Source organism: Impatiens glandulifera, chromosome 4, assembly GCF_907164915.1.
Source record: "Impatiens glandulifera chromosome 4, dImpGla2.1, whole genome shotgun sequence".
Classification (NCBI taxonomy): domain Eukaryota; kingdom Viridiplantae; phylum Streptophyta; class Magnoliopsida; order Ericales; family Balsaminaceae; genus Impatiens; species Impatiens glandulifera.
The window spans coordinates 16,022,882-16,033,938 of NC_061865.1; the positions used below are offsets into that span (position 1 = coordinate 16,022,882).

Genomic DNA, 11,057 nt, shown 5'->3' on the forward strand with positions numbered 1-11,057 from the left:
ACAAAATATATATATATATATATATATATATCTTATTAATTATTTTTTATTTCAATTAATTATTATTTTAAATATATATGTCAGTATATATATTTGATTATTTAATTTATTTATATATTTTCTAATTGAGTAATAATAGATAAAGTGAATAAATAAAATTAATAAAATATATGTATTAAATATAAAACCTTAATTATATTATGTAAATTAAATACCATCAATAATAATCCATTTCACTTAATTATTAAGTCGTCTTAACTAAAAAGCACTTTTCTATGAATCATTTTTGTTACCTCTATCAATCACATTGTCATATTCTAAACCAAAACGCTATTTGATACATATAATCTTCTTTATAACCTATCATTTTAATTTTATTAAGATAATTAATCTCATTAGCTAAATATTTAATAATGTTTAATTTTATTTAAATGTGGTTATTTATTGGTTAAAATTACTATAACAATTTATTATTACATTATTCTACTTATTCATACCTAAAAGTCGAATCAAACTAACCCTACAACTTCTCACCATTGATCTAAAAAAAGAACAATACAAATTTATTAAATGTCATAAATATATATTAAAAAAAATAATCCCTTGTTATTTACTTTTGACTACTAATTTATTATTATTGAGATATCAAAAGATTTGAATTCATTTTTTATTATAAAAGTTTTGAAGTTATAGTCAAACATAACTTTGAGTTAGTATTAAGTTTTTTAAAATAATAATAATAATAAAAAAAAGTAATTTGAAAGGTGTTTAATTTCCCATCCATATAATAAATAAATAAATAAATAAGGAATTTTGATAGTCTCCCAACAAATAACAAACATGCGGGAAAAAAGAAAGTGATCGCGTATCGCATGTGTCGTGTGTATGAAACGACGTCGCTTTCTCTACGGTGGCAGTACCTATATCTCTCTCTTTCTTCTTCGGAGATTCCCATCTCTCACTCACTACTGTCTCAAGAACACACACTCTCTTTCTCTCTCTATATCTCTCTCTATAGCTCTTCTCATTATGAGCGATCTGAAATCCAAGTTCCTCAAGGTTTACGACATCCTCAAATCGGACCTGCTAAATGACCCTGCTTTCGAGTTCACCGATGTTTCTCGTCAATGGGTTGAGCGGGCAAGCATCCTACTCTTCATTTCATTCTTTCAATTTTATGGGTTTTTCTGTTCTTCATCTATTGTTATCTCTTTATTGATTTCCTCAAGTTTGAGCTCGTTTTTCTCTTCCATTTTACTCAAGATCTTCAATTTCTGTTCATTAGCTTAGTCAACTTGATGAATTGATAAGACTTTTCATGAGTAAGAATGTGTGTTGGTTAGATCTTGTTCTAATTCCATGGATTGCTTCTTTCATTGACTGCAAAAAGACATTGTCTTTGAATGAAAATATTATCAACTCTCTTGTTTTTGGCTTTTGAGAATCAAGGATATATCTCTGTTTAAGATCTTGATAATCTGAAGTGATGCCTTCTCTCCAAGCACCTGATAGCAGCTAGCAGCTAGCAGCAAGCAGCTAGGTCTTATTGTATTGTTTCCATTAATGGGTTTTTATATTCTTTGACACTTAGTATGTTTTGGTATCCATTAATTGCTTAAGGGTTTTTCAGATCTTTATTTCCTTCTGCCTTTAGCATATAATCTAGATGGAAGGGGAAGGAAATATCCACTTAGTTGCTTGAGCATGTAAATATGGTTTTCTAATCATGTTCCTTTTTCTTTTTTTTTATCTTTCTGTCACTGCAGATGCTGGACTATAATGTGCCTGGAGGTGAGTAATGTGTATAAATCTTCAAATTCAATAGAATGGATTTACTATGTATAAAGGATGTTCATGTTTGATTCTCCTGTCTGTCTGCAGGAAAGCTGAACAGAGGACTATCTGTTATTGACAGTTACAAACTTCTGAAAGAAGGGAAAGAACTGACAGAAGATGAAATTTTCCTTGCATGTGCACTTGGATGGTGTATTGAATGGGTAGGGTACCGATTTATATTTTCGTATATAGTTTTTGTTTGATTGCTTATGCTATTTAACTGTTGTTTATGCAGCTTCAAGCTTATTTTCTTGTTCTTGATGATATTATGGATGGTTCTCACACACGCAGAGGACAACCATGTTGGTTCAGATTGCCCAAGGTATGGTAATGAATCGATTACTTGCTGATGATATTATGGATAGTATGATTATTGAGTGTTGAAGTTTGTTCTATAGGTCGGTTTGATTGCAGCCAATGATGGTATACTTCTGCGCAACCATATTCCACGCATTTTGAAGAAACATTTCAGAGGAAAGCCTTATTATGTGGATCTGTTGGATTTATTCAACGAGGTTGGTGTTCTTAGTTGGTTCTGACATAAATTTTGATACAAAAATTGATCTTGTTTTTAAACTATTAAAACAGGTTGAGTTCCAGACAGCTTGTGGACAGATGATTGACTTGATTACCACTCTTGAAGGGGAGAAAGACTTGAACAAATACTCAATAGCTCTGTATGTTACTCTTTTTTTTTCTCATTCGCGTTTATATTACCTTTAAATGGACAAATACTAAATGATTGTGTTTCCATTTCACGCAGTCACCATCGGATTGTTCAGTACAAAACTGCTTACTATTCGTTTTATCTACCGGTGAGTAAATGGTTAATAAAGATTGAAATTTTCATTTCAATTGGTAGTAAAGTAAACTTGATTTCCATGTAGGTGGCATGTGCTTTACTGATGATGGGTGAGAACTTGGAGAATTATACAGATGAGAAAAATATACTTATTGAAATGGGTACCTACTTTCAAGTACAGGTAAGTGTGTCCACATTTTGTTTAGTGATCTTGGAAAACAAATACCATTCCTACTTTGTGTCCTTGTGATAATGTTTTCAAAGCAGTAAATGATATTTTGAGGTGGGATTGTGTTGCAGGATGATTATCTTGATTGTTTTGGTGCACCCGAGGTTATTGGTAAGGTAAGAACTAAGAACTGATCTTGCTATGGATTGAGTTCAATAATGCTATGTTTTAGAATCCTGATTTTTAAGAATTGAAATTGTAATAACTTTATTTCGTGCGTGTATGATCAGATTGGAACTGATATTGCGGATTATAAGTGTTCTTGGCTGGTTGTGAAAGCAGTTGAACTTGCGAATGAGGAACAGAAGAAATTATTATTTGTAAGAATTGAAAAGATTATCTTGTTTGGAGTTTCTTTAAGTTGTTACCATATATCTGAACTAACTTTGTTTTATTTATTTGTTCTTAGGAGAACTATGGTAAAGAGGACCCTGCCTGTGTTGCTATAGTAAAGGAGTTGTACAACAGTCTCAATCTTCAGGTAAATTATTACTGTAAAAATTTGTATTTGAATTCCAACAATGTTATATATATCTGATCTCATATTCCATTTAGGGTGTTTTCGAGGAATACGAGAGCAAGAGTTACGAGAAACTTATCAGCTCAATCGATGCTCATCCTAGTAAAGCAGTACAAGGAGTCCTCAAGTCGTTCTTGGCGAAGATATACAAGAGGCAGAAATGATGAGAAAATTACTGTATGTTTTGTTTTTCAAGAAATTTATATCCCTTTTGAGTGTCCTTTTAATTATAATCTCGAGAGGGCGAAATGTTGTATGGGGGATTGACCTGAAAAAACATTTGAGTAGCGGATTGTTTCATCGTATTAAGGTATTTGAATAATAGCGAGATCATTTGCTTTGTTTGTATTGTATTTTAAGTCTGTTTTATCATTCTGTAATGTCAATACTATCTTTTTGTGTCAATTTGGCTTATTTTGACCATTTCTTGTTATTTATCAGTTTCTTGTTATCTATCAGTTTCTTAAGTAGAAGTTGATCAAATAAAATGTGGAAACAAATTCTGCGGCCGGTTGAACCAATCTTCTTGGTAGGAAAAATGCCGAAATTATATGATGTTTCCATAGACGATTAAGTTGTAATTGCCGAGTTCTTTGGTGCATTGAAGAAGGATTCATTGCTCGGGTTTTAAAGGAAACATATACTTGACCTACTAACACATTAATCAGATGAGCTCTTTCATTGCTCATCAATTTTCACTACTAATTATCTAAAATCATAATTTACTCTCTATTGCTTATCAAAATTTTTTTAATCAAAAGTCATAAATAATACATTTAGAAAATATAATAATAATTTATTCCAAAAAGATGGAAGAGTAACTGACGACTCTAAAGAAAACGGCTAAAGCAATATGTTCCCTCAGTTTTGATTTACACTGAAAATGCGTAAAGACACAATCAGGGTGGGTGCTGTCACACCCCAAAACCAAGAATTCTATCTTGGGCATGCAGTTGTCGCATGTTATAATTATATGTTCGCTAATAACAAACATATAATTATAACATGCTAATTATATGTTCGCTAATAACATGCTAAGCCCCAAAAGAATATCAACCACATTTTATTTATAACTACAAATTACAAAATAGACATCATTCTAAACATATGCTAATGATATCATATTGCTTAAGACTATTACATCTTACAAAAGCATCACATTCTCTTCTTTAAGACACTTTTTTTTTCTTTAAACAAAATACAAAATACCCTGCATAGAAAATATAACAATCTTATATAAGTACTTATATATGCTTAGTCTTCTTGACCCTTAGGCTACTTCGAGATCTGAAAAGAAGTCATCCAACTAGATTGATTGAGTTAAACACACCATAATAAAGTCACAGTCTTATAGTTAAACCAAATTGTATATAATATGATTTAGAGAACAATGCATGCATCACATCATGCATTACATTTGATTAGGAATCCTCCCATCTTTATTTTTTTAAATAAATCATAAACCAAACATAATTATTTATGAAATATGACTCAAAGTTAATGGTACAAAATTAATGTAATTGCTCTAAGAGTTTCTTAATACACGAAACTTGTACTTATTCAATTGTTAGCTTAACACAAAACACTTAACGACTACTTATATGTTATAATAATGGCGCAACACCCTTCAAAAATTAGCATAATGACAAAGCCCTTATAATTTAAATGTTAACATAATGACATAAAGTCCTTAAGATTCACATGTTAATATAATGACGCTAGACCATCGATGTCAAATATAAGTATAACAACGCAAAACCTTAAAATTCAAGTCATTTATGCACAACCATATATAAATGATTTCCTTTACAATCAAATATCTAAAATATCTTCAAAATTATTTATCATTCATATTTCATATAAGTCTTATCATCAAATATTCACAAAGTCTACAAATACTTCAACATTCATATTTCATATAAATCATATATCTTCACTATTCCTTTCAAATAATTTTAAATTTTATAGTTTCGTTAATTATTCCATTTATTTTCACTTATTTGTTAAGGACACTTCCCTTACAATCATATACCTTATCATTAGGCATATTTTTACCAATACTTCATTCATTATTCTTAATCCATTTTAACATTTTATCATTATTAATTCGTATGACATGAAATAATATCAATTATTTAAGACTAAAAAGAATGAGAAATCTGATTTGTGCTAGTCTTTGTCCTTGCTCAAAGTCAAGCTCTTCCTTTTTCTTCTTTCTCTCTCTCATCTCAATTTCCTTCTAACTTTAAAATACTTTAATGTCAAATTTCACTTTAAACCCATTAAAATTAAATAATTAACAACACTCCTTTAAAAGAAAAAAGAAATATTAAATATGTATATATTTTATCTAATAATTGTTACAGGTACAAACAGTTGAATCAATACTTGTAAGTTAAAAAAATGAGTTTGTTTCATTCGATTGTTAAAAATCATTTTCATAAACACTCAAAAATGTTAAGATCTATGATTTCAAAATATTTTAAAACCCTTAATTTTAAGACATTTAAGGATCTTCAAACTATTTAAAAACCCCACGCTTTAAGACATTTAAGGATCTTCAAACTAATTAAACCCTAAGTTTTAAGACATTTAAGGTAAATTAAACCCTAAGTTTTAAGACATTTAAGGATCTTCAAACTACTATTTTGAAACCCTTAGAAATTCTAACTCCCTTTTTGTGCAAATTTTCTTTTCAATTGCTGATCATTTTGAACCAAAGAAAAATACACCCAAAACCAAACAAAGTGAAAGACTGAGTAACAAAAGTAACTTGATAACAAAATCATAATGATATAATTATCCAGAGTACCGGAAACACAAACTCACTTCAAAATATAAAAAAGATAAAAAAAAAAAAAAGATAAAAAAAAACCCAGTTCATCAAACTAATGATTAAAAAACTCCCTCCTAGAAACTTAAATCAGAGAACCCATGGACCAAATCAAATCAGACCGACCAAATTAGTCGACCTCCTCCATCTTGCTACCATCAGCATCAGCATCAGTCTCCTCAAGTGCAGGCATCTCCTCATCTCCTTCACCAGCTTCATCATCATCAATGCTCAGCCCCAATTTCAACATCCTATGAATCCTGTTTCCAAATGTGTTCGGCTCGTCCAAGCTAAACCCGGAAGTAAGCAGGGCAGTCTCGAACAACAACAGCACCAAATCCTTAACAGACTTGTCGTTCTTGTCAGCATCAGCCCTCTTCCTCAGCTCCTCCATGATCACATTCTCCGGGTTAATCTCCATTGTCTTCTTGCTCGACATGTACCCAGCCATACTGCTGTCCCTCAAAGCCTGCGCCTTCATGATCCTCTCCATGTTAGCAGTCCATCCATACTCCCCAGTAACCAAACAGCAGGGCGAGTCCACAACTCTGTCAGAAACAACCACCTTCTCAACCTTGTCACCCAAAACATCCTTAATCACCTTGCAGAGACCCTCGAACTTCTCCTTCAAAGCCTCGCTCTTCTTCTTCTCATCCTCGGTTTCGCCCAATTTCAAACCTTCCTTGGTCGCAGACACCAGCTTCTTACCCTCAAACTCCTTCAACTGACCGACAGCATACTCATCGATGGCGTCAACCATGTAGAGAACCTCATACCCCTTCTTCTTCAACTTCTCCAAGAAAGGAGAGTTCTCAACAGCCTTCTTGCTCTCACCAGTAATGTAAAAGATTTCCTCTTGTCCCTCCTTCATGCGGGTAACATAATCCTTCAAGCTCGTCATCTCGTCACCACTCTTGGTGGAATGGTAACGGAGGAGCTCAGCAATCTTCCCCTTGTTGGTGGAATCTTCGTGGATTCCAAGCTTGAGGTTCTTCGAAAAGGCTTCATAGAACTTGTTGTAGTCCTCCTTGTTCTCAGCAATCTCGAAGAACATCTCGAGACATTTCTTCACCAAGTTCTTGCGGATAACCTTGAGGATCTTGTTTTGTTGTAGCATCTCACGGGAGATGTTAAGTGGGAGATCCTCAGAGTCGACTATACCCTTCACGAAGCTGAGATACTCCGGGATAAGGTCCTCACAGTTGTCCATGATGAACACACGACGGACGTAGAGCTTGATGTTGTTGGGCTTCTTCTTGTTGTCGAACAAGTCGAATGGGGCTCTCTTCGGGACGAAGAGGACAGCCTTGAACTCGAGCTGGCCTTCGACCGAGAAGTGCTTAACGGACAAATGCTCTTCCCAATCGTTAGTCAGGCTCTTGTAGAAAGCAGCGTATTCTTCCTTGGTGATCTCCTCTGGCTTCCTCATCCAGATAGGTTTCTGTTTGTTAACCAACGACCATTCATGAGAAACCTCCTTGATCTTCTTCTTTTTCTTTTCTTCCTTCTCCTTTTCCTCATCAACTTCTTCAACCTTTCCTTCCTCATCCTCCTTCTTTTCTTCTTCATCCTCATCATCAGAGATCTCCTTCTCGGTTGTCTTCTCAACCCAGAGAGAAATCGGGTAGCTGATGAACTCAGAATGCTTCTTGATCAAGTCTTTCAATCTACGTTCCTCAAGGTATTCAAGTTGATCTTCCTTCAGGTAAAGGGTGATCTTAGTACCACGTCCAAGAACCTCACCGGAAGTATCTCTGGTGATGGTGAAAGACCCACCAGCTTGAGATTCCCATACGTACTGTTCATCGTCATTGTGCTTGCTGGTGACGATAACCTTCTCAGCAACTAGATAAGCCGAGTAGAACCCAACTCCGAATTGCCCAATCATACTCACATCAGCACCGGCGGAGAGAGCTTCCATGAACTCTTTAGTACCAGATCTTGCAATGGTACCAAGGTTGTTCACCAAATCTGTTCAAATTGACCCATGTTAATAATCAAAATCAAAATCAAACAGGGTTAATAATCGTTTACAAGAGTTATATCGTACATACCAGACTTTGTCATCCCAACTCCACTATCAATAATGGTCAATGAGTTATTGGTCTTGTCAGGAATAATGTGTATGAAGAGCTCTGGTTGAGCATCGAGCTTACTCTTATCAGTCAAACTCTCAAAACGGATCTTGTCCAAAGCCTATACGAAGAATGAACATAAGCAACATTCTCAAAAAAATAACATCTAATAGATCAACCCATAAAGTATAATGCTTCACACGAAGAACAATCAATAAACTTGATTGTATAAAAGCTAAATCTAGTGCATAATTTCGATTATGATTTCAAATCAAGACTACTAGTATGCAGATCCGTTGAATAAAATGACTATGATAACATCTACAAACATCTAAACAGCTGAAACGGAATCATTGGGTACTGAAAGAGATGAAAAAGAGAGAAACTTACATCAGAAGAGTTGCTGATAAGTTCACGGAGAAAGATCTCTTTGTTGCTGTAGAAAGTGTTGATGATGAGACTCAAGAGCTGGTTGATCTCGGCCTGGAAGGCGAAAGTCTCGGTTTCCGACATGGTGGAAATGAATGAAGTGGTGCAGATCGCAAGAGAAAACTGAGAATGTCTGAAGAGAGAAATGTAATGTAAAGACGGCTAGGGCTTTTCTTGAGGAAGAACAGAAGGAGGAGAGGTTGCTTAATAAAGCCACTCCTGATCTTCTGGATCCTTCTTTTTTGTTAAATTCTAGACCCTTCTATCAATTAATAAAATAATAATAATAATAATAAATTAATTAAATTTAAAGATATGAACTATTCAATGGGCTATTTTTTTCAATTATAGAAGGGTCTAGAATATGTATATATTTAATTAAATTATATTTTAACATATAAAATAAAAATTAATTTATTTCATTTAAACTCAATATTCATATCAAATATTAAAAAATATATATTTTATGAGTTAAAATTTGAACTAAAATAATGGGTTATTATATTTATAAATAAATAATTCTTTTTTCTTTTTTTATAAATTATAAATTATAAATTATAAAATTTTTAAAAAATTTATTTAAATATATATATTTATATAACTAGTTTATTTATAAGCATAAATTATCTAAAATTTATCTAGACATATTTTTCAAAAGTATGAGTATGACCATGATTAAACCTAATTTAAATGTTTATTTTTTTCATTTCTATACATTAATAATTTATATCTCTTTAAATATATATTTTCTTTTAATTAATTTGTTTATATATTTGTCGTTAACTATTTTTTTTATAAATATTGTTGTTAAATAATTTATTTATATATTTTGTCGTTAACTAATTATATTTTGTTGTTAACTAATTTATTTATGTATTTTGTCGTTAACTAATTTATTTATAAATTTTGTTGTTAAATAATTTATTTATCTATTTTGTCGTTAATTAACTTATTTATAAATTTTGTTGTTAAATAATTTATTTATATAATTTGTCGTTAACTAATTTATTTATATATTTTAATTTTAACTAATTTATTTATAAATTTTGTTGTTAAATAATTTATTTATATATTTTGTCGTTAACTAATTTATTTATATATTTTGTTCGTTAACTAATTTATTTATAAATTTTGTGTTTAACTCATTTATTTATAAATTTTATTGTTAACTAGTTTATTTATATATTTTATTGTTAAATAATTTATTTATAAATTTTGTTGTTAAGTAATTTTTTTTATATAATTTATTTATATATTCTGTCGTTAACTAATTTATTTATATATTTTATTATTAACTAATTTATTTATATATTTGTATAACTAGTTTATTTATAAGTATGATTTATTTAAAATTTATCAAGACATATTTATTAAAAGTGTGATTATGACCCATCATTAAACCTAGTCTAATTGTTTAATTTTTCTTTCTCTGCATTATTAATTTATATCTCTTTTAAATATATATTTTGTCGTTAATTAATTTGTTTAGATATTTTGTCGTTAATTATTATTTTTTATAAATTTTGTTGTTAAATAATTTATTTATATATTTTGTCGTTAGCTAATTATATTTTTGGTGTTAATTAATTTATTTATATATTTTGTTGTTAAATAATTTATTTATATATTTTGTTGTTAACTAATTTATTTTATATATTTTTTTAACTAAATTATTTATTTATTTTGTCGTTAAATAATTTATTTATATATTTTGTCGTTAACTAATTTATTTATATATTTTTTAGGGTAATAACTAAGAGAATAAATAAATCAAATAAAAAAATATAAATATATATATTCTAATTTTTAGAATAATAAAAAAAATTAATAAATCAAATAACAAAAATATATAAATATTTATGTTTTAAATTATATATATATATATATATATTACATGTACAAGAGAATAAATAAATAAATATAAAAAAAAATGTTTAATCTATTATGTTTTTTGATAATTATTTGTATTATTAAATTATATTTTGATTATAAATTATGTTTTGATTCTAATTTGACTTGGAGATATGAAGCTTGGATGTTTAATGTGCGGTTGATTATGAAATTTTATAAAATTCTTTTTATTATTTATTGATAATTAAGAACAAATTACTATTATATTATTTGAGATAATACATTTTTAAACCATATTTATATTTATAGATTTTTGTTACGTATATTTCATTTTACCTGCAATCCTTACTGGAAGATAGTAAATTAATTAATTAAATATAATATAATATAATTATCTATTATTTATTCTAATTTTTATTATTTTTAATAAATAAGAGAGAATAAATTATTTTGCCCACAAAAAATAAATAATTTGACTTTAT

At 29.9% G+C, this 11,057-nt stretch overlaps 2 protein-coding genes across 2 annotated transcripts; one reads left to right on the plus strand and one right to left on the minus strand.

Moving 5' to 3' along the window:
- The first annotated feature begins 959 nt into the window (after positions 1–959).
- LOC124934423 (farnesyl pyrophosphate synthase) lies at positions 960–3,800 on the plus strand. The gene is made up of 12 exons (XM_047474953.1): positions 960–1,140; positions 1,767–1,791; positions 1,882–1,997; positions 2,072–2,158; positions 2,235–2,351; positions 2,425–2,513; positions 2,600–2,651; positions 2,724–2,819; positions 2,939–2,983; positions 3,098–3,187; positions 3,277–3,348; positions 3,423–3,800. The coding sequence occupies exons 1-12, from the start codon at positions 1,030–1,032 to the stop codon at positions 3,549–3,551; spliced, it is 1,029 nt and encodes a 342-aa protein (XP_047330909.1). The 5' UTR covers positions 960–1,029; the 3' UTR covers positions 3,552–3,800.
- Positions 3,801–6,155: 2,355 nt separating this feature from the next.
- Positions 6,156–8,901, minus strand: LOC124935710 (heat shock protein 90-2). The gene is made up of 3 exons (XM_047476129.1): positions 8,686–8,901; positions 8,275–8,416; positions 6,156–8,191 (listed from the first exon to the last, which is right to left on the minus strand). Exons 1-3 carry the CDS (start codon positions 8,806–8,808, stop codon positions 6,351–6,353), a joined length of 2,106 nt encoding a protein of 701 aa, XP_047332085.1. The 5' UTR covers positions 8,809–8,901; the 3' UTR covers positions 6,156–6,350.
- Positions 8,902–11,057: the final 2,156 nt, after the last annotated feature.